We start from the raw sequence: 26,001 nt of genomic DNA on the forward strand, positions 1-26,001 counted from the left end.
AGCATGTTTCCCATCAACATCGCCCGGTCAACTGCACCATTGTGTACGATAAACGTTTGCTGAGTTTAATAGTTTAATACAGCATTAATGCTGTAAACGTAATGTTGCACCATAAAATTCCGTACAGTGTGGTAAAAGCCCGTTCACAAAAAAGTTGAAAAGAACAGTTACGATACCACACCGATAATATATTTATCTGTAAAGTGTATTATAACGTCGAAGCCGGCGTATAAAATTCCGCGTTTATAAGTGAGTTTTGCTCGGGGCTTTTTTCCGTCTGGTCAATATTTTCGTGGCATTACCTTGAGAATGTTAACATCGCAATAAATCAAGCGGTATTTACCGCTGCTTTTACGAGAAAAGTAGCAATGTGGATTGTTTGTAATTTTGTACAGTAGTACTTGATGATCTGCCGACAGTCTACAGCTTCGGTCTATGTACCTGCATAAAATAGTTGTACCTTGCCAAAATCATTCTGATTTTTCATTCATTCAAAATTATTCTTTGGAAATTTCCAAAAACCTTTTTTTACGTCTAAACGTGCTTCACTGTAATGCCTCTCCCATCTTCCATGTCACCTCAAAACGGCTACCGACAGGATGTCTGGAATCCCGGGTGGCCGTACGGACCACGCAACGCTCTGGTGAATTTACATATTATAAAATTTGACATTTTGTATTTTTCTATCAAAAACTTTAACTATCTACCAAAAATGGATTCATCATGTACTTTCCACCAAATGTCTTAAATTCTACTTAAAATTTTATAATATGGTATTTATGTAACCATTGTATGTATATATCTACTTATATTCTATGTATGTATTTACTTACTTATGTATTCACGTATCTGTCATGTACTTTCTATCAAAATGTGATTATTTCTTACAGTATTATATTGTATTTATGCATTTATCGTTTATTTATGCCTCTGTATTTTCCTTATGTATCTGCTGTATGCATTTGGTTTTTTTAAGCTGGTTTCTTGGTTATTGTGTTTTTTAAATATTTTTTCTTGGCTTATACAGTATGTGAACATAATCCCAGTGTATTTATTTACTTTATCCTTTTTGAAACGTAATTTTTATAAGAAATGCATTTATTACTTTTTATTGTTTAAATAAATTATTTATTTTCATGTATATTTATGTACCATTGTTTTATTTATTTAGTTTTACCAGTCGCAGCGAGCGTTGTTCGTACGCGATGATTACTGCGGCGATCAGAACGAGCGCTACCGAAAGAACAGTTTCGGTAGCAGTCTGGATGGACACATCGAGGCGCCCCTGACAGGACGCGGGAGCATTTTACACAACGCAGATGCCATGGCCAAACAAATGGCTATGGATGCACGCGCCAGGACTGCTCGTGACGCGGATACCTTGACCAGAAACATGGACATGGATACGCGCGGTGGATATGGATACATGTCCAACGTGGAGTACCGATCGCGCCATGCCCAACCGGCCACCAGTAGTACGTGAAGCCAGAATGCAAAATATGTAAAGCAGCACAATATTAATCTCAGATTTATAACTAGAGCAGTGAAAAATGCAAAAGTAATAAGTGAACCTTTAACAAGATAAGTAACGTTTTGATAGCGCATTGTAAAATTGTCCACGTTACATGATTTTACACTGAGGCCATTGCTCTATTGGCTAGTGCGGACGGTCTGAAAAAATCCTCGTTTCAAAACGTTTCCGCTTTCTGAAGAAACATAGACCACAATAGGTTTTTAAGCGCAAAAAACCTGCTTTTTTTAATAAAAATGTTTGCTGTTTTTAGCGTGGTCGGCGAACGGTTCGAATGCTGTAAGGCAAGGATCAGGCCCTTCCACATCCAAGTACGAGCACCAGTATACCGGTTATGGTTATCCCGGAGCAGCGCGCCCGTCCAAAAAGGTCGAAGTTCACGATTCACCGGCATAGCACACCAAATGCCGGATTTGCTGTTAACTGTCCAGTTCGCTTTAGTGATGAAATGACGTCCTTTTTTGCTGTTCAAGAGCAGAAAATTTCGCCCTACTGACTCAAGTGTTCGCATCTCAGCCTGTACATATTTTATTAATTTTCTCTCGGTAAACAAAACCGTGAATGTCTTGTCAATTAAATCCGTTCGTATTTTCTACACACCGCTTGTTGTATGTAATGATAATATCTTTGCATCATTCAGACCAAAATTTACTGTATTGAAACTGGCGTGGATCAAAGAAAGCCACTGAAATCTATCTTTTAGACAAACAAACTCAAATGTCAGCAATCTTATAGGAAAACAGGCAACGCACTTTTTTAGGCTTAGAATAGCTACACAATGCACTTTGCATTAGGGCCGCACTAACTAGCCACTAAGTGCGTTTTTTATTACGTACATCATACGTTTCCTTTGTATGTATATCTAGCAGTTATGAGGCATTACCAGTAATTTTTTCGTCTCACCCGTTTAATCAAATCCCACCGCAGAATACGTTGGATAGAAAACCAGCGAAAACACTGCACGTAATTAGACGTTTCGGTATCCCGCATCCATCCGGCAACTACGGATGTTACCACCCACCGACACCTAATTAAACATAATTACCGGATCATGTTCACATGGCACACTCAACGATCGTGGTAATACGCAGTCAAGTTAGCCAATCGATTAGCACACCTCTGAGTCGTCATCCCGTGACGATCACCATCTCTCACTGCGTTCCTGATCGCCGGGAGGGATATTCTCCGACGCAGTCTCAACTCTCAAGCTAGTTCGGAAGTGCACGGAAATCTACCCTTGATTCCGTGATGCATCATTCATAATCAACGATATCGGTGTCCCTTTTGTTCTACCTATATAAAAAGCCCATGGTGATCCTGCCAGCAGCGATGAATTCCCGGGATGCGTTGCATCATGCCCATCACACGATCAGCACACCGCTGCGTAGACTAACATTAGTCACGACGTATCAGCTGCGTTTTATTTGCAGAGACATAACGACAATTAACAACATGTGGACAATCGCAAAAACTGATAGCTTTCGACGTGCCAGCCGTTTCCAGGAATATATTTATTTAATGCAGATGCGCGTGCAAATCACGGGTTGATTGTCTCCCTTGAAAGCATTCAAAAAGCTGCGGAACGGCTTTTCTTGGATTTCAAATCGTCCAGATCTGTTTTACTATCGCAACGTTAAATTCTGCGTTTTTCCATCCCAAAGGTCACTTTTTTCTAACTTTACAGCCGGACGAATTTTGGAAAGTTTTGTTGATGACGTTAGACAAAGGTCACGGCTAAAACATGAATCAAAATCTGTCGGGGAATTTTTCACTGAATATTACAAAATTGCCGGTGTGGATCATCTATTCCGACGCGTTCGCCGTGTGGACGACACTCTCCCTGGCGTTCTCCGTTATCAGTACGCTGGCGTCGCTCTTGCTGCTGTTTGCCATCTTCCACCGCGGTATCCGTTGGGGCTCGCAGATGCTGATCGCTAACGTGATTGTCTTGGAAGCGTTGGTCAGTGCGGTGATCCTGCCCACCGCCGTGCTGACCTCGTACTTTCCGTCGCTGCGGCTCACGGCGGCGGGTTGTGATTATTATTATTTCTTCGTGGTGTGGATTCCGCATGGAGCTCAGTATGCCTCGCTGCTGTTGGCGGTGAATCGGGTCAATGCGATTTTTTGTCCGCATCGGTATGGGCAGTGGCGGAATCGGCGGTTTTTGGTGCCGGTGGTAGCGTTGTGCTGGATTATCTCGTTTTCTTTGGCGTGTGGGTATGTTATGAAAACACGCATGGCGTCAAGCACGAACACAAACTGCAGCAAAAAATTATAAAGTTTAAATTATGGAGCCATAGATAAGTCTTTCACTTAATTTGCATACACCACCATAAATCAAGCGCTACCTGCAGTTTCCATATATTTAAAGCAATACATAGCTCTCTACCCAGGGACTCGATTTTCTTTAAAATCCACATGCAAGGTCAAGGTTTAATCGCTTAAAATTGAATAATGTTTTAGCAGTATGTGCTGTTTCCATAAACTGCTTTAAGAAATCTTAATTGTTTTACCCGATTTTTACTTGCAATCAAATAATTTCGACAGTTTAAATTAATGGATGCGATTACTGTTGCATTATTGAGTGAGTGATTGGTGTGATTGAGTCGTGTGATTGGTGTACAGTATTATACCGGAAATTCAATAAATACAAGCATTTAAAGTTAAACGTCTCAACACTGTATAGTAGTTTTTTACCTACTGTTTGATCAGTTTTGGCTTTATTGCAATAACCAAAATTTTACATGAGAAGTTCAGGTTATTGAGAAATATACCCGCGATTTACTAGATGTAAAACACAGAAAATCGTAATGTTATGGCATCAGCAGAAAGAGGTCCTCGAGCTTCGCTGATAAAACCTAATTTAAATAATTCTGAAGGATACAAATTCAAACAACAATTTGCTGCTCACTTTTTAAAAAAAATTAAAGCTGTAACCGTTTCTACGTCGTGATATTGTGCTTGGGGAAGGGCTACCAGATGGCGGTGTACTCTACCAGTTTTGCTCTTCCTTAATCGCACACCTTTAACAATTTACCTGGTAATTAATGAATTTGGTTATATTTCTTTAAATCTGTTGATGATGTAATGGCGTTGTTTCAACTTGAGTACATAAAATGAATTTTCTTGTTTAATTTCGCAACTGATTACATTTTTAATTAATTTAACTTCATTTTGTTATAAAATAATTCACAGGTATGTCGGCAAAATCGGCGCTACCGGACCTTGGCCAAGCTGCGGCATCTCCGTTACTTCACCATCGGAGCAGCTGTTTCTTTCCGTGTTCCTAACCGTCTTCGGCTTATACATCCCGTTAGCCGGGACATGTCTCTGCTACTTAGCCATCTTCTGTTCCGGGATATGGCGCAGATTATCCCGCTGCGGGATTGTGAATACCGGTGTTACTTCAAACGGTGTGGAGAATGTCCAGCAGAAGCGGCAGATCATCGCCAATGTCTTGGTCGTCTCCTGTGCTGTATCGCTGCTGTGCTATCTACCGTTGTGTTTGGCGTATTCGGTACTGTTACGAGTGGTTATCCAGTATCCTCCGGCAATACTGTGGATGCGATTGGTTTATTATATGGGTTACGCCGGGAATTCGGTAAATGCCTGTTATTGCGAATTAACTGTTTCTGCAGAAAATTTATATTTATTGCGTTATAGTTAAAGGAAGTGTGCCGGTAAATGGTACCAAATTCGGCTACATGTGCCAAAACGTTCACTTTCGCGCACTCTCAAAACCTTTTTTCACGGTTTTATGACATTAATTTTGTAGCCAAATTATCTGTATACATCGGCGTAAAAATCGTTTATGCGCGCAAAATTCGGTTGGGAGATAAAACTTCAAAAGCTTAAACGCACGGAGGTGCATTAAAAGTGGAAAGTCTCATTCTTAACCGATCTAAAAATGTAACTGTGCTTGAAGACGCAAATTATCATGAAGATCGTTTTTACACCGAACCAGGTTTCATCATGTTTACGAAATTTTAAAAATGAATTTCAAAAAACTCTTAAATTTAATTAAAAATTTGAAATATGCTGAATGGTTGTTCGGTGTAAAAGCGTTCTTCATGGTAATACGCATTTTCTTGCGAAATTGGGAGAATATCTGTGCATAGGGAGACTTTTGGTGCACCTCCGCGCGCTTTAATTTTTTTGCATTTTCTTGCAGCCATGACTCCCCAACGAAATGTTGCGCGCGCAAACTGTTTTCCCGCCAATGCACTCGTGTAGAAGTATCGCACAAATCATTTGGCTACAGGATGTCATAAAACAATGCAAAACAGCGTTTTCGAGTGCGCGAAAACGAAAGTTTCTGTACATGTATCGCACGAATCTGGTGCTATGTGCCGACATTTCCCTTAACAGTTTTCGACACTACTGAACTGTGCACTGATAAAAATGTTCCCATAAAATAAAGGTCACTTCTATGCGCCAGGAAATTTCATGGCGCATAGTCAATTTTCTATGCGCCAGGAAAAATTCCTGGCGCATAGTCGTTTTGCTATGCGCCCGGAAATTCGCCGCCAAAGATCAAAATTTATTGGTTTGTTGTTAATAACCTGATATTTTCAATTTTGTGAATGCACGTTTAACATTCCAGCCTAGTAAAACATAAGATTCATTACGAAAAGTACAAACTACGATTTCCAAGAACTCAATGTTTACGAAAAAACTAAGAACTACAGTATCGGTAACAATTGTGTTTTCAACATTGTATTAGTTTTCAACATTTGAAAGCACAGAAACGTCCCGGAGAAAGCCCGTCTTAACAAAAATAACGATATGCCGTATTAACGGTGTGAAGTAAAGTTTTAACAGCTGAAATTACCGCGCATATGATCTAAACATTACAGCTGATAAAACTTCCTACCAGCACCGTTGGTGACTGTATTAAAAAGCGATTTTCGAAGTAGTGATAAAGAAACGGACTGTAATCGCAATCAGACGTTTTGGTTACAATTAGACTTCGTAAAGTGATATTGACAACTTAAAAACAACCAAATTTTACTTTTGCGGGAAATTTCCTGGCGCATAGCAAATTGACTATGCGCCAAGAATTTTCCTGGCGCATAGCACTTTCGTTTAATAAATTAAAACATCGATTCATCGGCTGTGCTGTAAGCACAGAAAATCGTAGTGTGCTGGCACCATTAGCCGTAGTACCATCACCCGATACATTGCTGTTAGAACTTATGTAAAAGATGCTGCATTATGAAAAAACTATATAATGCTGAATTTTTTTGGAACCAACTTTGTTATCCTTTTCAGGTCGTGATATTATGCCTGGGAAAGGAATATCAGATGGCGATACACCAGGCGTTTCTCAAAATCAAACCGAATACCAAAGCCAGTAAATCACCGAAATTCACGTTGACAAAAATCACCACAATGGAACATACCGCCTAATTACCGCACAGCACTGTGCTAGGATGCCGTTGCACAGATTTCTCTACCGACTCTACGTATGCTATCGCTATGTGCGGCGCATATCAAATCAAATTGACAAAATAACTGTTTAATGAAGAAATTAGCTGAGAAGTACCGGCTAATTTTTGTCCCCTTTAATTATGCTTTTTTATATGCTTCACAGCATAGGTTGCTTAACATCACGTGCTTTTTGCAGATATGTAGAGAAAATTGTGTGCATACTTTATACCTACATACATAATTACCGAAGTTATACGTCTTTCGATAAAGAAGCAAATTTACATGGAATATCTGGTTTTTGATAGACAGTGTTTTTTATTCATTTTCACCGGTGTTGTCTGTATCGTCACTGTCAGCCACCTGATCCGTCACAACAGACGGTACCGCGTACAGTTCTTCACTGTCTTTCACAGTAAGCAGTACATCTTTCGGTAGACTCTTTAATTGATCGGAGCCGGTCAGATTCAGCATGCGCAGACCGGGTAATTTGAACGGACTGCCGCTCGTCATGTTAATGGTGGCCAATTTCGGGTTCGAATCCAGTTCAATCGTCTGCAAATAAATTTATCGAGAATTATTAGGTTTTCGTTTCTGTTCAACTGAGAAAAACATAAGAAAACAATTACAGTACTGTATATGCATGAGCAACAACCGACGAAAACCCAATAATCCGGAACAAAGCTTTTTTCAAATAATGTTTTTGAAGACATTGCTTTATGTATAAACTATTTTTCGGATGACTTCAGAATTTTTAAATACAGATGCTCACTTTTTTAGCTTGTTACAAGGTATTTTAGATAACAGCACACTAAGTATATAATTCAGTTTGGAAAATAAAATTAAAATATAACTAGTAATTAGTTTTGACATAATAAACCATCTAACAATAATTGTCAAAATCATATTTTACCAACCTAATTTAATAACATTATTAAACAAACTATGCATTCATTAATTATACATACATACTGTATATTTATGAACAATTAAACATAAATATGTAACTAAAGTTTTTAGTATTTACTAGTACCTAATTTTGTGGCCTGAATAACCTGATTCAACATTTATAATGTCGTTTAATTTCATTTATTAACGTTATTCGGAAACTTATAGTTTCTAATATTTAATTTAATGATTTTTTTGCAAAAAGTTGCGCGTGGCAATGTTTCTCGCTGGAACAATGCCACTCAATTACTCAATAAAAAATCAAAAGCGCTGCGTAATTGCGCTCATTAATCACTCTTCGTTATGTACACACTTACGCGTATGCTAGAAGAAACCGGTTCGAACATGCGCCAATCCACCGCGCTCATCGTATTCCCCGACGCGGAAAACCGTTCCAGCGTCGAATGCCCCAGCTGATTAAAAATAAACGTCGGGTACTGCAGTTCCTTGAACACGCCCACGGACAGACTATTAATCTGGCAGCGCTTCACCTCCAGATGCAGCAGCGAGGCAAACCCCCGGAAATCCGCGCTGGTCAGGAACACCAGCTTGGAGTTATGGATATACAGGTACTTGAGCTTCTTATGCACGTTCTCCAGGAACCTGGTGAAGGGTAGCCGCGGTACGGCCTTATCATTGTTAAACTGCATCAACCCCACCGTCACCAGGTGCGGGAGATCCGGGAGAATAGAGGTAGTGTCGCTCAGCATGATGCTGTTCTTCTCCGTGTACTTCTCCGGAGGAACCGAGGCTTTTAGTTTCGTCCCCAAAAAGATCCCCTCGATGGTGGTGGGGATCTCGTTTAAACGGACATGTTTGGACGGAATCTGGAAGTCCCCGGCGCACTCTAGGATCACCGGGACGCTGGGTTCCTCGTTGTAGCGTAATGTGGTGCAGTTGTCGTGGACGGTGCCATGGGAGTAGATGACGTCGGATTGGGCGTTGACAAAGTCCGCGGTGTGGAAGGAGACACTGGGTAGCGCGAGCCAGACGAAAGCCAAGCGGATAGCGGCCATCGTAGACCAACAAAACCTAATGGATGTATTGATTATGATGACCGGCCGCTTAGCCCTAATTGGCGCGCGCTAATTGCGATTATGAAATGGTTGCGGTGCCGAGTGAAAATGCTTCCTCGTATGTTCAGACCGTGGCTAGCCGGTAATGGCTGCAGGGCAGAAGAATCATGTTGATGGTATTTGTGTGGTACGGGTGCTGTACCGGTGTGTGTAGGTAATTTGATATGCTACACATGTGCAGATTTTTATTAGCAAATTGGCTTAGTGTAGCCGTGTAGGGCATCCAGGTATTTAACGATTTTTGGCACCAATTATGGCGCCGGAGTGTCGAGAAAAACACAAGCGCGCTGTGCTGTCGTATGGATTCAAAGTTTCTATGAGCATTGTGGTGTCAATCATTTTAGGCAAAGTGGCTACTGTTGTGTCAGTACAGCCTGTACAGATACTGTAGTTTTGCAGACATCCTGTACTGACCTGTATTAATTATCCACTTTCGTTGGGCTCTTTACATATGTAAATTCAATTAACTATTTTAAACGTAATAGCAGATTAGATTGAAATACAGTACAGTTATAAAAATGTTTTCATATAATAGGCTTACGTAAACAACAGCAACTAAGCCGTTGAGCAGTGACTAGGGTAATTTTTTTTGTATTCGCACTGGAAAAAGAATTGCACAGAAATGTATCGAACTTTTTTAACAGTTGTAAAATGTTTTTACAAATGGAGTCGTGAAAATTTAATTAGATGCTGAAAATAGGGGAAAATTTTGGAAATCGTAGAAAATAAGTTATTGCAGTCCCAGAAGCTATCTATGTCTTTGTATGGGGGATTCTACCGCTAAGTCAAATCATCTGCTTTAGCGAAAGTCTATGTGCTGAACTTGAACCGCTTACACTCATAGCACACTTAAATCTCGTGTACGTGCATTTAGCGGAAGCGTTTCTGCGTTTAAATACTAGTACAGAAACCACGGAAATATTGTGCGAACCGGCATTTTGGTGCATTTGTTATTGTCAAGTTAAGTAAGCGTTGTAATAAATTTAATTAAATCTGCTGTATCATCTACTATTACACATCATCTGGCATTAGTTAAAACTGTTGATTTAATAAATTCAGTTATGTCAACAATCTGTTCGTGCATGGTGCAGGCAGGTATAATACTGTTAAGTGAGACAATTAGATACAGGGCGCCTATATCAGAATCATGTGATCGTAGACTCGTATCAATAAAATAAAAAAGAATTTAATTATATTAATATTGTTTTCTGTTGTGGTATCTATCGGCTACCATGCACGGTAGCATTCCACAGAGAATTCAACACCATTTCCTGCCGCTTCAACATCTCCTTCATGCCTTCAATATCCTTGCGGGAATCGCGTGTCTGGTAGATCAGTAGTAAATAGGTCACGGCCAAACCAATGAACTGCCAAATAATCAATTTCCATTTGTATCAACCATAATTTAATATTTATTTCTCATAATTACATTATTGTTTTAGTGAATCACATTACACAAATACAGACATTATAAAAACCAGCCATACTTTGTTTAAGTTCTGTTTGTTTTTTAAACGTAGCTTTAATGTATATTTTACATCTACGCTGATTTATTATTAATTCAAAAATAAGCCTAGAATGGCAAAAATGTAGTACAAGGTAAATACAAATAAAGTCAAAACCTAATAAAAATAAAACTGTAAATATGTTTATAAAATTGTAATTACTATATATATATTTATTTTCACTGCAAATTGAGCTTGTCTTACGGCAATAATATATTCCTTGGTTAGGTCGAACAAGCCGCACACGGAGAGCGCCCCGTCACTAGTGCTGAGATGTACCGTAATGCGGTTGCATTCTATCAGAACTTTCTCATCGTCGCTCTCCGCCGCAATCCGGGTTAAGTACTTCCGTATGGATTGTGCCTAATAGGACAAATAATTAGTCCAGGCTCGCAACAGCAACTACCGCTCGGGTAAACAGCGGTCACGTGTGAAATGTTTCCCACCGTATTAGGGCTGCAATTACGCAGGCGTTGGGAAAATCAGGGGGCTAGGCATGAAAACGACATAGATTGAAATTGTCAAAATAATAACGCGTAACCTTGTCGCGCTTTTGTTGAACTACTGCAGGTTTTCAGTAAAAGAGAGCTTGTTACATGTAATTTTCGTGAATAATTATCTTGGTGTATTTATAGTTTTTGGACGGATTTTGAATATTTGCGGATGCGGCAAAGCGAATTCTATGCGCAAATTGCCTGTTGGTTATACGGATTTATGCAGAGAATTACACTGCGCTGGTATCCTGCTTATATATATTTATCGTAACGAATCAAGATTCAACCATTGAGAAAAATTATTTTCATTTCGTATTTCAGTATGCATGCATGTACTGCATATTATCTTGAACAAAATTTACAGAGGCCGAAGCTAGTAATTACAATGTATACGAGTATGCACGCATATGTCATCTGTAGCACAACCGAGTCTTCCGGGAGATAAATGTGTTAATTATCCTGGTTTAACTAAAATATAATTTGAAAAGGCTTGTATTAATCCAGTAATATTATTACTGGATTCTGTGTGCAGCAAGCACATTTTTGATACTGTTGCAGGCCACATAGAAATGTGTTTAATAATGATTAATTAAGATTCAGTTAGCGGAAACCTTCAAGCCGATTACGTTACCAACCTGATCGTACACAGCCAAGAAGACCACCATCCGCACGGCCATGTTACACAGCCCGATAGCCGTATACGTAAAGGTGACAATCTCCATATTCTTAATATACGTATGCGCTTGCGCGAACCGCTCCACTTCCTTCCACTCGCCCTTAGCAACCTGCAGCAACGTCCCGCTCAACGCCGCCCACGTAAACACATCCTTCAAGCACCCCACCAACACCACCGGCCCGAACACCCGCCCCAACTGCGTCACCACCCCGCTCAGTCCGCTGTACACGCGGAACAACTGCCGCAGCCGGTGCGCATCAACATCCACCTCGCCCCGCCCCCAGTCCGCAAGCCGGCGGTTCAGGCGTTGAAACCCCGCGTGAAAATAAACCATGAAGATCAGGAGTAAAGTTGGTGGGAGGAGCTCGCAGGTGACGGTTAAGAAGATGCCGAGAAGGTGCGTCGCGTAGTGAACCTCCGGGTCGACGGTTAGGGCGTTAAAGAAGTACGGGGAGCGGACGCCGGGTTCGTAGTAGTAGTTCGCCCGGGTCAGTGCGATCAGCCCCATCAGTTTCCCGATGACACAGACGCCAATGGAGATCACGGAGAACGTGATTAACCCGACTGTGTACCGGCGTAAGCGCGTGATATCGCGTTTTTTTAGTAACCGTCGCAGCGCCACCTGCGCCTCGGTCATAATCCCCGGGATGCGGCCGCTAATAAACAGCATACACGTCACCATGTACGGACCCTGTAACACCATCACCGATTTGAATTCGAACGCGATCAACGTGAAGAACTCGAGATCCACTAATAAAGACGAGACGCGTTTGAAGTAATCATACTCCTGCATAAGGAAAAATAAAATCAGCGCCACCCAGAAGACCGCCGTCCACACCAGCCAGCACACCCGCTGTACTCGGAACCGCGGGGAATTAATCCGCTGCGCGTTATGACAGAGGAAACACGTCGGATAGGGAAACAATCCAAAGACCCGCATCCAGCGCATAAAACTACGCGGAATGATGGTCTGCTGGGTGAAGATGGCGTCCGCGGTCTCGGCGGCAGACGGGTGGCGCAGGCGGTGGGTCTCCATCTTGACACGGCGGATGCAGTTGACAAGGACGGTGAGAATGGCACACTTATCGGTGAAATACGCTGCCATGATTAATCAAGAGGAAATATATGAGCAGTAAGCGAGAAATCCGGAGGGTTTATAATACGGGATACGGATGCCGGGGCTGTGTGTGTCGGGGATAATGAGTGGATCAGGGCGCTGGAGCGTGGGTAATCACGGGTAATTCGGGGTTGATTTAATTACGGCCGCGTCGATGGAGACTTCAGGATTGATGGCTGGTGTATTGTGTGTACGCTTGTACGGGTTGATGCACCTTATGTTGCTCAGGAAAAATGCCGGGCGCTGAATTATAAAGCGGTGAATCGCAATGACTGGCGAATAATTATATTTCGAAGCTTTCAGTATAAGGCTAATGGGTCCTTCCGGAAAATTAAACAAGTCGGCCAATTTTGCAAGGGATACTGCGCAGTACAGTTAAGGACAATAATGCGTTTCCGCCACATTTATTATAATTCAAAGCGCAGTCGAGTGATTGCGTGTTCAAACACAGCGCATGCATGTTTGAGTCGATGCGCCACATGTGACGAAAAAAACGGGTCTGTTCTGCGACCAAACTGGACGTCCACTTTTGGTGTGGCACTTGGCAGTCTGATGGAAAAGGATTAATGTGCCAAATTGTAACTGCCTCGGCAATGAGAAGCATAAGCAAATGACAATAAGTAACTAGATCGAACAAACCGTACAGAATAAGGATGTACGTGTACAAGGTATTTGTGGCGCTCCTTTTTTTACACAAATCAATAAATAAATGCACGACTTCAATATGGTAATAAAGGGTAGCGTAGGAGGTCAGCAGAGACACAGGAGTTTTCATAAAGAGTACGAACGTTAAACGAAATGTACTGGTGAATCGCTCCCGTCTGGAATAAAAGCGACAGAAAAAGATCCCGGCGCACTGGAAATGGGATACGTGGGCACTGTACAGCTTCTTGACGGGTGTAATCCTAGCACTGTGTAAAGTGGATCGAAGTGCGACAACAGTCTGGTGAAACTGATCCGACCGGCGACGAATCAACGCGGCGGGTTTTTTTTTGGCCGGAGCATTAAGATGGCTTTCCTAGGCGGTAGGGTGTGGTATGTTTATATAGCAGCGCTGTCTTGTTTACGGCAATCTTACAGCCACAAAAGCAAAGAGTGTATGACTGTCAGGGATAATGTTTCACGTGATCGTGAAGCGCATAAGTAGCGCCACAATAAAGGGATACCAGCCGGTGCGAGTATGTATCACATGCAACTAGATAATATGTTTGCCCTTGACTGGAATTACAACAGCTGTAGAAATGAGTTTACAAGGTTCTTACTTCTTTTACATCAGACTGCATTCAGTGTCAGGATAGCGTAGAGCGATTTCGAATTTTCGATTCTTGAGTGGCTGCATTGTGCCGGAACATGAGAAACTCCTTTAACGAATCTCTCATTTTGTGCAGTAGCAGAAATTCAGGAAAGTGTACTGGACGTCGCGTGCATTAGAGAGCAAAGCGTATCATTGCCAATTTCATTTTAAAGTTGTTCAACTCTACAAGCCCATGAATTCTCGTTAACAATGCAAAAATTATTGCGCTAGTAAGTAAGTTATATAAAATATTTTACTAGACGATCATTATTCACTTCTGTCTGTTCAATTTGGTTTTTTGTGTGTGGTGGACTGGTAGAGTATGGATACTAGTCTCACTGCTTTCAATACAATTTCCGCAGCCAGTGTTATTTTCTTAGGATCAGTACTGCGCCAAGAAACGATCCACTGAGCAGTAAATCTAATGTTTACAAGAAGCCCTTATTCTCTGACAAACAACGTTAAACCAGTGTAACCAGATCAGGTTCCACGCTCCACAGAAGCACCGAGGCGTTGTTGTCACATTGCAGCAACAGGTTTCCATGTTTTTACCCGGCTATTGTTGCATTTGCCGCGTTTTAGGACCTGATAAATAAAGGTTCTAAGCATTACTGACGGTAAACATCATCGTCTTTTGTCAGCATCTTAAATGCACGAAAATGCACCGCAAGCATCAACCGACGACGATGCCAGTATAAAAGACGCATCAAATGACATCAACTTGTTTGTTAGAAAAATGTGCAGTTGCCTTTCGGTATACAGTTTTCTTCCAGGAAGCGTTCACTCTGATGTCATTAATTTTCGTTGCCCCAAAAAAGAGGTTAAATGAAAAATTTTCGGTTGTAGCACCAAATGTTTCAACATTCTCAAGATTATCGTATCTTGCCACAGATTTCGTAATAGCTTCGTATTAATTTTTGGATTGGTGACGCCTGTTTGTTTGAATGTTTGTAAGCAACATGGATACAGCTAAGAAAACTTACCGGCTTCTGCTGGGTCTTCTTCTTATATCGCCCGTTATTTCTGCTGCTGCTATTTCTCGTAGCGATCCAGTTTCCAGTGACAGCACGAATCGTCTCGAGATCTGCACGCGAAGTAAGATGCTTGTGAAATGATAATAAAACACAGCTTAGACTCGTCCATTTAGGTTGCTGTTTTTCCACGATACAACGTCAGACATATGTAATAGTAGAATAATTTTTAATGCATGTTGAGCGGTTTCCTGTAAGAATTCAAACTGACGGTTTTATGTGAGCTGGATAGATTCCTGTTGCACGCTGTTTATTTATTTACTTCAGTTTTGAACTGGGAACTGGCTGGTCAGTTTTTAATGTTTTTCTAGATCCTTGGCTATGCAGCACGGAACAGAATGATAAAATCCGTTTCCCGGCGCCTGGTCCCTGCAATCCAAAGGTCCTCTTCTTTTGTCAGTGGGGTTAGTTAGAACGCAACGACAATCCGAATTGGGACGGACAGCACGATCGCACGGGCTATCGCATTCTTTACCGTTCTAAGCACTCGGAGTTCGTGTTTATAACTGTTTTTAGTGTCGAAATTTTCGATAGATATAATTGATGTGTTTTTTGTTGTTCCTCAGTATAAAAAAGGGCGTGTGACGGTTTCTGGCACTAAAAAAAAGAGTAGTCGTGGATACTGGGTTAAGGGAATTCATTCATTTAAATTCACACAATCGTCTTTGATTCTCGTATAGGATACATATTAAAAAGTACAAAATATAATAGAGTACCATTAGGAAAATACATAGCAAACAGTAAACTTTACACTGAGCAAATTCACTTCGAAAAATGTACAGCGATTAAGGTTACAATAATACGAGGATGTAAGCAGCCGAAACTAGGAAAGACATCGTACACATTGTCGGTTGTCCTATGCACAGCCACGTCATATCCAGTGTTCCCTTATAAAACACAAATTCACTGATAATCCATAATAATCAAGTAACATAAGCGGCTTCGATTAAATTCATTATGCATATTTCCCTGTTTTGCCACGGCCGCTCTGGGATTTAAATTCCATAAACTCCAAGTACTTCTTGGCCGTCTCCCGTGCCTCTTCTCCGTCGGGAATCAAGGCATCAGCGGCGATCCACTGGGAGAATGCCCGATAGTACCTGCATGGCACACCCACGTTACGGTATCGTTTGTAAGAGAAAATTACCAGAGTTCCGATCTTCAACAAAATAATAATGAAGGTGTATCTGATTTACAACTTACCGGTATGGTTCGCCTTTCGCTAGCTTGGGATACACAAAGCGCAGCCGGTACAGAAAGGCGGCATCGTTCGGTTCCGCCTGCGTGTTCGGTTTGATGTTAAAAACTTTTCCGACAAAATAGTATGGTTTCCGAAGGTTCTGTTTATCGCGCAGATGGACGAGATCGCCTAAAAGAAAAGCGTATTCGTGCATCTCAGAACAAAATCAGCAGTTGGCAATCCTCTGCATTTGCTTTGCGATATTAGCAGTTCTCGCTCAAATGTACTACAGATGCGTGCAAAGAATTACAGATATATGCAAAAGAATATATATGCAAAGAATATATAAAAACAAAACAGCATAATAATAGTTCCTTACCAATTTTGAACTTAGGTGCCATTTTAACTCCCACCGCGGCATTGGATGTAGTCCGCCGTGAAGGTTCATGGCCGACTGACCGTGAACCTCGGCGGACCCTCGGAATTGGTGACTGTGCTGTTTTGGATGCTTCAACAACACACACGGCTTGTGAAACGGTATTGTATGCGCCCGTTGAAAATCCAACATGTTGCTCGTTGGCATCGTAATTGTTCCCCGCTTGGAGGACGTTGGGATCTAGAATAAACGATATGGCGGCTCTTTCGGGGGATGTGATGGTATCGGCGGATGGATCAACGGTAACGGTCAAGCAGAAGGACAATCTTGTGGACGCCACCTGGTTCGTCACGGAGTTTGCAGTTGTCAGGGCTTCGGCTATCGGTGATTGTGGTTTTTCTTCTGCAGTAGGTAACTCGTTGGGATCCTCGTCGATCGCCGAATAAAATGTGGCATCAGTATCGCTATCGTCCGAAATAGAGTCAAAGTAAAAAGCCGACAAATCCTCCATAACGTTATTGACGCTGGCAACCGCGACGAACTTTCAATAATAAAACAAATAACTTCAGCAGCGTTCCAAACTGACACAACCAAATTGTACGGCGTCGCTAATCTCCCTCCTCCTAAAATGTAGTACAATAAATATCGAAATTCGGGTAAACTCTGTGGAGCTGGATTTGCTCCTCCTTTGGAAATGTAGCACGTTAAATATCAAATTGAGTAAACACTGTGGAGCTGGATTTGCTTAGCGTACCGTTACGTGGCTTCTTTCCGCAACGTGACAAAGCTAACTCACTGGCACGAAATACTGCGGCACTGTTTTGCAGTGACAATGTAGGCAGTTGCACTGCAGGCAATCATGTGCAAATGTACGCTGCAGAGGATTCTTGGGAAAGCGCAATACACATCCGGCTTTTAATGAAAAAGCCTTTTATTTGCTGGTCAGTGTTTTGTGTTAAATTTTGAACTAAAAGGCACAGTAAATCTAAATGTTTAGGGTCATTGAATGGTGACATAACGTATAACTTTCGAAGTTTAGTGTATCCTGCTGGCGAAATGACCAACACATGGAAGTTGGAAAGTCTTAGGTATGTGAGCGGAGAAGCGGCTCACGGACAGCGATAAAGTCTTTCAAAGGATTTCAACGCTGCGCCGTGGTGTAGTGGTACTGCCTACGCGGATCTAACGACGTAGGCGGGGTTCGATTCCCCCATCGGCGCCTTTTTCAGCCGTTTCTCGGTTTCCCTCGGATTGCGCCCAGCTTAGAGGTATATGCGAATAATGTTTATTTCTTACTGATCCATAAGGAAAACCACATTACAAATTTACAATTAGAAGTGTATAAACTACACAGCACAGAAAGTATTTCTTCCAACTTCTCAAACATGTTGAAGGTCAGATTGCACTGATATTACTTTTGGTTAGTGAAGTACTGGCTAGTGTTAGTCTCTTTTAAGTTGTTCAAGTACCTGGTATTATTCTACCAACAATAAGCACGATAAACCAGTTATTGTGACCAATTTGAAGATAAAATTGCGGTATTAGTATTGTTGCGGACCTACGGAGAGAGGAGCAACTGCTCTAAGAATGAAAGGTAACGTCGATGGTAGCCACATATTTCGCGCGGGCTCTCTGGTATCCGCCGCTCTTCATGATGTTTTTAACTTCTTCCATGGTTTTCACCTCAAAGATCTTGAACAGGATTTCATCATCGAGCTTCGGTATCTCGTTCCACACAATGGCCTTGCCGCATCCCACTCCCCTGGCAGAAGGTGTGGCGCTAACCGGTGCGGACTTAGCCACCGGATTCTTCGTATGGACCAGCTCGCCGTTCACCCATTTCAACACGTACCGGAACAAGGCACGGGACCGCATGTCAAACAGCGTACTCACGCGATTCCCGCAGGTGGTGGCCCCATCACAGCCTTCCGTCTTCCACCACACCAGCCCACAATGCGGGCACGCCTTGATCAGATTCCGTGGATCCGTGGTATCGAACAGATTGTACGTCATCAGCGGGGTGACGGAGTTGACGAAGCGGTCGCAGTTCTTCACATTCTCCCGCTGCATTTCAATACACAAGGCGTAGTGCTCCAGCTCCACCATGTCATTACCGTGCTTACTGATAAATTTCTGGTATAAATCATCGAGATCGTACTTGAACTGGACAATCATGGCGTGGAACAGCTCGTCCTTGTCTTCATCGGAAGCGCTTCGGGTGCGCTCGCGGAGTTTAGCGTAGCCGGCAAACAGCGTTTGCACCTGGGTTTTGTACTGATCAAAGGATTTCCTCATACTCAGTCGTACCGCGTACAGGTTGAAATTGAAATGGAATTCTTCATCCGTGATCCGCAAGCGCTGCGGTTCCATGTGCGACATACAAGCGTACATTAGATCCGCAATCGCCCCGGCATCGCTCATCTCCGAGAAGAAGATAACGTTCGCAATATGCGGACTGGCTTCCGTCAGCAGTGTACAGATCTCCGGAAACTCTCCCTGTGGATTTTTCGCCTCGTCCATGTGGGAAATCAGAATGACGATCTTACTGGTGAAATTACCCACCGGCTGCTCGACCTGCAGATAATTATCCACCATCTTAATGTAGCGGTTCTCGTACTTCAGGACGATGAAGATGGTATTCAGGTCCGTGGCGGTCAGACCGGCGCGCAGCAGTACGGCATGTTTGTACGTATCGGTCTGGCTATCCGTACCGGGTGTGTCGATGAGAGAGAACGCGTTCTGACCGACGCTGGCGTCGTTCTTCGATAGCTGCTGCGTGACGCTTCCTGCGGATGCACCGGCAATGTGTTTGGTGTTGCACAGTTGGTTGGCCAAGGTTGTCTTTCCCGCTCCCGTTTGACCGATGAGGACGCAGCATGGGCGGTTGCTGTGGCGGCTGGCGCGTGCAGTCAGACTATTTTTAATCAGAGGTCGAAACATTTTCCCGTCTGATAATTCTGCAGTTCGATGACACTGTGAAATTAAATTATGCAATGGAAAGCAGAACCGGTAAACTGTTTTCCCAAAATCTCACCACTCTTTAAAAATGTCGAAAATGGCAATGACAAATGCAGTTAATTTCCAGCACGGAAAAAGCTTTCTTACTGCATAATTTTTGATATCGCGAAATCACTTTACTAGCCCATTCTATTGATCAAGACCTGCTCTTAATGTCAAGTAGGCCTTTCGTAACGTACTTCCGTCAGCCAGCAAGATAGCTGATTAATTAGGGAAGGGTGGGCCAAACCGGACGGGGTTGGGTTTGGAAAAGGTTGAACTTAAGTTTACTAATGTTATTAAGTGCCTGACAACTGTTAAGTCTGACATCAGATTGAACGTCGTGTTAGTCATTGCTTTGACGAGATCTTATGATTGTCATGCGCTTGTTTATGACAAACCAATGGATGCTTGCAAAGCCTTCGCTTGGTCAGTCCCTACTCACAGTAATGCAATACGCTGCCACATTATTATAATGCTTTAATGGTTTGCCACTAAACTTGCGATGTTTGTGTATTAATTCAGTTCAACGGATTTCATTCTGAGCACTTCGTCAAAGAAAGAAAAGGGTGCGATAAAAAAAATTTCTATAGACTGATGCGACAATTTCCGGCAGTGTTTATTGCATTGCTGACAGTGTTTTATGCTTCATGCGGCTATATGTTAGCGATACATTACCCTTCCCGATTATCTGTGCTTTAATAAGTACATGTTAGTTATCAAGTACTGTGCGACCAATCTGCGACCGCTTTATTGAATATTTTTTAAAATTCATAAATGATAACAAATTTGTTGCCCGAAGTTTTTTTAAGTTCGTAATACCGTGTTACATACCTTGCTTACTGGTGCATACACAGTAGACTGCATGTTAACGTTTGTTTGTTTATTTTATAACATTTTATTTTGTAATCAAATTGGTAATTTTTCCTCGAGTGAATGGACGCTGTTACAGATACTGTATTCCAGTACGTAAAACGTTACAGCTCGTTACACACGCGCTGGTCGTCGCACTTTGCACTGCGCTAGCATAATCATGCGATTACCATCGGAACCGGCTGACACAATGCTGTTCACATTGCCGCTTATACTGATTTCATGGAGCGGGTAATTACCATGAACACTGTTCTGCCATCCCGCCACCATGCTGTCCGATGGAACGCTGTCATCCCGTATCAGCGTAAACCGCGGCATCATCATCATTCTTTGCTGCACTGTTTCATTACTTACCGTTTTTTCTAACTTCACCGGATCTCCTGACAACCATGTCCGCTGTCCGCCGTTGTTGGTTTCGTTAGATGCGAACGGTGCCTTCGTGTGTAACGCTAGCGGTTATTATGACGCGCTGACGCAACGCCCCCTCCGGCTGCTTATTTTCTATGATAAGAATGACGTTATGAACCTGCCGCTGTGTGATGTCAAACCGGCTACGCTGATTGGTCGGCGAAATGTCTCGTTGGAAGCGCACTCGGAAGAGGATATCGCGGCCGACAATCCAAAAGTGCTACGGGGAGGACGCTATCGACCCAGCGGGTGTGTACCGCGTCAGCGGTTGCGAGTGGCGGTGATCGTGGCTTATCGGGATCGCCAGGAACATCTGCGTAAGTTTTTCGAATTTTTTTATTCGGTATATTTTATTACCCAGCACTGTTAGCTTAATATTTATTTGTTATGAGCGTCTATCTTTCTGTAGAAATCCTGCTAAATAATTTACATCCATTTCTACAACGGCAACAACTGGATTACACTGTATTTCTTGTGGAGCAGGCCGGGAACGCCACGTTTAATCGAGGTGTTTTTTTTTTTTTTTCTTTAATCCGAGCACAGAAATTTTTGTGTGCTGGCTCCTAATAAAACGCCATATTGATGAGTAACATGTTTGTTCTGTTTTTCCCAAAGGTAAGCTCTTCAACGTGGGTTTCGTCGAGGCAAACAAGCTGCGAGAATATCCATGCTTCGTCTTTCACGATGTTGATCTCTTACCGGAGAACGACGCCAACGCCTATTCCTGTCCGCAATACCCGACACTGCTCTCCAGCGCTATGGAAAAGAATAAATACCGGCCTATCTACGCCGATTATTTTGGCGGGGTGGTATCCTTTAGCAGTCGGCATTTTCGACAGGTCAACGGTTTCCCCAATTTATACTGGGGCTGGGGTACGTTGTGCCGTATTACGTAAAAGCGTCTTAAAATTGAAGTTCAAAATGTTTTGGCTTAGGTGGTGAAGACGATGATCTGAGCCTTCGCGTACGCACTCGCCTTGGGAAACTGTTGCAGGAACCGGCGGATACCGGACAGTACACCATGCTCAAGCACGAAAAGGATGCCGGTAACCCGGTTAATCCGCAGCGCTTTAAACTGCTGAATGCCGCTGCAAAACGTTTCGAAACGGATGGCCTGTCTAGTTTGTCGTATAGTGTTGTGAAACTCGAGCGGAAGCCGTTGTACACGTGGATTCTGGTGGACATTGGACAGCCCGGCTAGATGAGACATTGTGCATGATCTATTGTGTTTTTTGTCAACATCATGGTATAACGGCATGTGCATATATGCACATGCCGTTACACCGTTATACTATCCCACCTCAGTCCTGCACACGGTTATACATGGTTATATGGTTACATGGTTATATATACGTATATAACCGTGTATAACCGTGTACAGGACTGAGAAGGGATAATACACTGCAGCTGATCTGAAAGCTTCCATCCAGAATGGCATATGTACCAGGATTACCTAATTTCGTACTACCCTTCTTTGTAAATAATGTTTATAATATCTAACCGTTTTCATGTACTTTTTGAATATTTTATTACCCGTTCTGTGTTTTGACGTTTCTTTGTAGGAATTTCTATATTACTGTTAAAAATTTAGTAAAACTTTTGAGGCGATTGCTGCTCGCATTTTGAAAGTGTCGAAGATGCTACAAAGTTGTAAAAATACTATAAAGCGCGGTGTTGATCGACAACGTCACCGTTTGTTAGTCTCCTGATCAGATTGCCGTGAGTGTGCAGGATTTCTTTAACTTCTTCCATATCCTTTCGTGAGTCGCGCGTCTGATAGATGAAGACAAAATAGGTGATGGCCAGACCACCAAACTGCAAAACATACCTCGATAAAGAAATGCAAATATCAACAAAATGATTCTACAACCTGCGTAGTAATGAATGTTGGAAATTAGAAGAAGACGTAATACGAATGGCAATGTCTACCAAGTACATACAGTACTATAGTTTAAAATAGTGTACTTACTATAATATGTACTTACTACAGCTGGAGTACGTTCTTGTGTCTATACTTACCGCCACCACGTAATCTTTGGTAAGAACGAACAATCCGCACACCGAGAAAGCTCCATCGCTGACCTTCAGATATGCAGATATTTTCTGGCATTCTGTGGATACACTGTCATCGGTGCTGGTTAATGCCACGCACTGCAGTGCATTTCGGACTTTCTGCGCCTAAAATTAATGTTTTGTTAATTATGCGATATTAAAATTTTTAGTCGCCCAACTGCAAATTTATCGACAATTTACAGTAATTTACAGTAATTTACAGTAACAATCCGACAAACAACCATTCGGAGCGCTCTGTGGGCAGTGGTTTTGAACAGGAAGGCCCATGCTTGAAAGCTAACTGTTGGATAAAGCAATTCACCTACTCAAGAACGTACACATTATTCACCTACTCAAGAACGAACTATTCTCTACCTATTATTTTTGAACTATTCTTCCGTAAAACAGCATACGAAGACGCAGAAACGGTACAGTAAAATGATATCGAAATAAAACACTTAAACAAAATAAATCAAAATAAAATAAACGAAATAAAATAAACGAAATAAAATAACACTTATCGAAATAAAATAAACGTCAGACGCTCGTATTCAAGTAGAAGCATTGTAAAGAAGCTAATAAAGCAGAAAATTCTGTTGAGCATGGAGAAATTCTTCAGTAATCACAACTGCACCTAACTCATGATCATATCGAAAAAGCGTTTCTAATGCGAAATGACCGGAGGATTAAAGTTTATTGTGGTTTTTTTGAAAAAGGCACTATGTACGAGTTACCGAGCAGTATGTCTATGGTGCTTTGTACCTTATTATGTACGGAGCAGAAGATGAGTATCCGCAAAAGCCCATTAACCATCGCTCCTATCGCCACAACCATAACAATCACCTCCAGATTGCGCCCATGACCCGGTCCATTCCCAGCGGCCCTCACCGTTAAATTTCCTGCGCTGAGGGAGTAATTCCGTTTCTCCACCTGCAGCAGCGTCCCACTCAGCGCCGCCCACGTCATCATATCGCGAAAGCACACCATCAGCAGAAGCGGCCCGAACAGGCGCCCGGCGATCTCCACCAATTTCACCGTGGTCGCGTACGTCCGAAACGTCTCCTTGAGACTGTCAGCCGTGACCTTTTCGACCTCCGCTAACCGCTGCGCCAGTTGATCGAACACGGCGCCGTAGTGCAGTGATAAGATCATTAAGAGAACCGAGGGAAAATATTCTCCAGAGCTGTTCATTAGCGCCCCGAAAGCATATACGCCCACGTGGAGAAAGCGTGGTAGGTGGAAGAAATTCATGAAATACCCGAGTTTTGTGTGCCAGTCCGTGGATTGGGTTTCGGCTATCGCGGCAGTACGGATACTCTTGGTAATGATGCCGGTTACCACGGATAACAGCGTCCACAGAATGACCGCGATGGAGAAGCGGCGTAATCGCGATAAATGTTGTTTTGATAGGTGCACCTTCAACCAGGACGAAATTCAAGCGATTTTGGTTGCTTTCGGAACTAACTTAAAAACTATAAAATCAAGCGTGGAATCTAAAGAATGGCTATAAAGTTCTCCTTCATCCGTTTTTGGTTTTTAATACAAAAATTTAAATAATCAGAAAATTGCAAAACTTATATCAAGTTTAAATAAAATTTAATGTTTTCAACTGCATTTGGTAAGAATTTAGTTTTTTTCATTTCTCGCGCTTGCAATAAAATTGTAGCTCTTTCAAAAAATTTTTTTATTTTAAATCTGATAGCATACAAGGATTCCACCGCATTGATAAAATTATGTAAACTTAAAACATTAATTATAAAATGCGTGAATGTGCGGTTTCAACGCTTTACCTTCATAAAAGCATCGGAACGACGAATCAGCGCAGTGAGGCGGCAGTTAACCAGCAGCATGGCGACAATAGCGAAACCGGCTTGCGACATAATCACCAGGCGATAGGCGAAGGCGATCAGGGTGAAGAATTCCAGATCGTGTAAGGGATCGGCGAATTTCCGGCAGTACTGGACAATTTGCAGTATTGTTATAGCCGTCAAACCGGTGCCGAGGAGTATCGACCAGATATGCCATTTGTAGCGGATTACCAAACGTTTTACACAATGGTCAGCATCGTGCTGCGTTTTCCTCGGAAATAAGCCGAAAACGCGGAGAAAATGCAGGAATAATTCGGGAATAATTGGATAATCGCATTCTGTAAGGGAATGTTTATCCAGCAGTTTTCTTACTATCTCCATCATGTATTCCCGCAAAAGGTTGTTCGTTCAAACGGATGGAATGAGAGACGCAAAATTTATGTTGCGATTGTGACTGCTTTCCTCAGACGGGAAATGCTGCGATCTGTTTGGATTAGGTTATTTTCGTCTGGTGGGATCAGCCGATTTTAAACCACCACAATTCTACACCGGGAGCAACCAACAAAGGAGCTGTTCATCCTTCACGCGACGCCAGATAACTTGTCAATATCTGCATGTGCTTAGATCAGCAGTTTAAACCGTTGGAGGAGTTCTTAATGGGTACTTGATGGCTTGCTGGTTATTTCCGGTTAATAAGCTATCTCATTGCTTATTACGAGTACATCCTGTTGTCACAGTTCGCATACAGAGTAGACGCCGTAAAAATTTCGTGATGTGTTACAAATGCATTTTTCAGCTATTATGCAAAAATTCAAAAGTTCAAACAATTAAATTTAGCGCATCTACGCAGTTCGGTCCACACTGAGATTCGGTAGAATTATTGTATGAGTAAATTGTACATTTAAGGATGTGACAGTGTTACATTGACTATCACAGTGAGTATCATTTCCTGTATACAAGGACTTTGTAAAGATATTAGCATTTTCACTTTGTATACGCATCAATCTTTTTCATTATGCAATCCGATTACACAATTAGAATCAGCGAATTATTCGGATTTAGAAGCCACCTAATTCGTTTAGAAGTCATCAGTTTTCTGATTAATTCAGATTCATTAAAATAAAAAAAGGCTGATGCGTAAAATGAAATTGCTAATGTCCTCACGAAGTCCATGACTGTATAGAACGACAACTATAGCCAAAATGGCC

General features: G+C 42.2%; 7 protein-coding genes across 7 annotated transcripts; 3 read left to right on the forward strand and 4 right to left on the reverse strand.

Moving 5' to 3' along the window:
• The first annotated feature begins 432 nt into the window (after positions 1 to 432).
• On the forward strand, positions 433 to 1,971 carry LOC129601405 (uncharacterized). The gene is made up of 3 exons (XM_055500200.1): positions 433 to 643; positions 1,172 to 1,475; positions 1,785 to 1,971. The coding sequence occupies exons 1-3, from the start codon at positions 554 to 556 to the stop codon at positions 1,925 to 1,927; spliced, it is 537 nt and encodes a 178-aa protein (XP_055356175.1). The 5' UTR covers positions 433 to 553; the 3' UTR covers positions 1,928 to 1,971.
• A 1,301-nt stretch (positions 1,972 to 3,272) lies between these two features.
• On the forward strand, positions 3,273 to 5,215 carry LOC129601407 (uncharacterized). The gene is made up of 3 exons (XM_055500203.1): positions 3,273 to 3,748; positions 4,727 to 5,132; positions 5,195 to 5,215. Exons 1-3 carry the CDS (start codon positions 3,273 to 3,275, stop codon positions 5,213 to 5,215), a joined length of 903 nt encoding a protein of 300 aa, XP_055356178.1.
• Positions 5,216 to 7,125: 1,910 nt separating this feature from the next.
• LOC129601398 (uncharacterized) lies at positions 7,126 to 9,047 on the reverse strand. Its single transcript, XM_055500193.1, has 2 exons — positions 8,224 to 9,047; positions 7,126 to 7,513 (listed from the first exon to the last, which is right to left on the reverse strand). Exons 1-2 carry the CDS (start codon positions 8,920 to 8,922, stop codon positions 7,277 to 7,279), a joined length of 936 nt encoding a protein of 311 aa, XP_055356168.1. The 5' UTR covers positions 8,923 to 9,047; the 3' UTR covers positions 7,126 to 7,276.
• Positions 9,048 to 10,028: 981 nt separating this feature from the next.
• LOC129601403 (uncharacterized) lies at positions 10,029 to 13,094 on the reverse strand. Its single transcript, XM_055500198.1, has 3 exons — positions 11,617 to 13,094; positions 10,692 to 10,850; positions 10,029 to 10,349 (listed from the first exon to the last, which is right to left on the reverse strand). The coding sequence occupies exons 1-3, from the start codon at positions 12,760 to 12,762 to the stop codon at positions 10,203 to 10,205; spliced, it is 1,452 nt and encodes a 483-aa protein (XP_055356173.1). The 5' UTR covers positions 12,763 to 13,094; the 3' UTR covers positions 10,029 to 10,202.
• Positions 13,095 to 17,935: 4,841 nt separating this feature from the next.
• On the reverse strand, positions 17,936 to 19,765 carry LOC129601401 (uncharacterized). Its single transcript, XM_055500197.1, has 2 exons — positions 19,690 to 19,765; positions 17,936 to 19,628 (listed from the first exon to the last, which is right to left on the reverse strand). Exon 2 carries the CDS (start codon positions 19,593 to 19,595, stop codon positions 18,237 to 18,239), a length of 1,359 nt encoding a protein of 452 aa, XP_055356172.1. The 5' UTR covers positions 19,596 to 19,628; positions 19,690 to 19,765; the 3' UTR covers positions 17,936 to 18,236.
• Positions 19,766 to 20,791: 1,026 nt separating this feature from the next.
• Positions 20,792 to 22,618, forward strand: LOC129601400 (beta-1,4-galactosyltransferase 4-like). Its single transcript, XM_055500196.1, has 4 exons — positions 20,792 to 21,250; positions 21,343 to 21,441; positions 21,549 to 21,806; positions 21,869 to 22,618. Exons 1-4 carry the CDS (start codon positions 20,794 to 20,796, stop codon positions 22,132 to 22,134), a joined length of 1,080 nt encoding a protein of 359 aa, XP_055356171.1. The 5' UTR covers positions 20,792 to 20,793; the 3' UTR covers positions 22,135 to 22,618.
• Positions 22,541 to 25,227, reverse strand: LOC129601399 (uncharacterized). Its single transcript, XM_055500195.1, has 4 exons — positions 24,776 to 25,227; positions 23,748 to 24,401; positions 22,953 to 23,111; positions 22,541 to 22,748 (listed from the first exon to the last, which is right to left on the reverse strand). The coding sequence occupies exons 1-4, from the start codon at positions 25,175 to 25,177 to the stop codon at positions 22,593 to 22,595; spliced, it is 1,371 nt and encodes a 456-aa protein (XP_055356170.1). The 5' UTR covers positions 25,178 to 25,227; the 3' UTR covers positions 22,541 to 22,592.
• Between the last annotated feature and the right edge of the window lie 774 nt (positions 25,228 to 26,001).

This window comes from Paramacrobiotus metropolitanus, unplaced genomic scaffold (genome assembly GCF_019649055.1).
Source record: "Paramacrobiotus metropolitanus isolate TYO unplaced genomic scaffold, Prichtersi_v1.0 Parri_scaffold0000234, whole genome shotgun sequence".
In the NCBI taxonomy this organism is placed as follows: domain Eukaryota; kingdom Metazoa; phylum Tardigrada; class Eutardigrada; order Parachela; family Macrobiotidae; genus Paramacrobiotus; species Paramacrobiotus metropolitanus.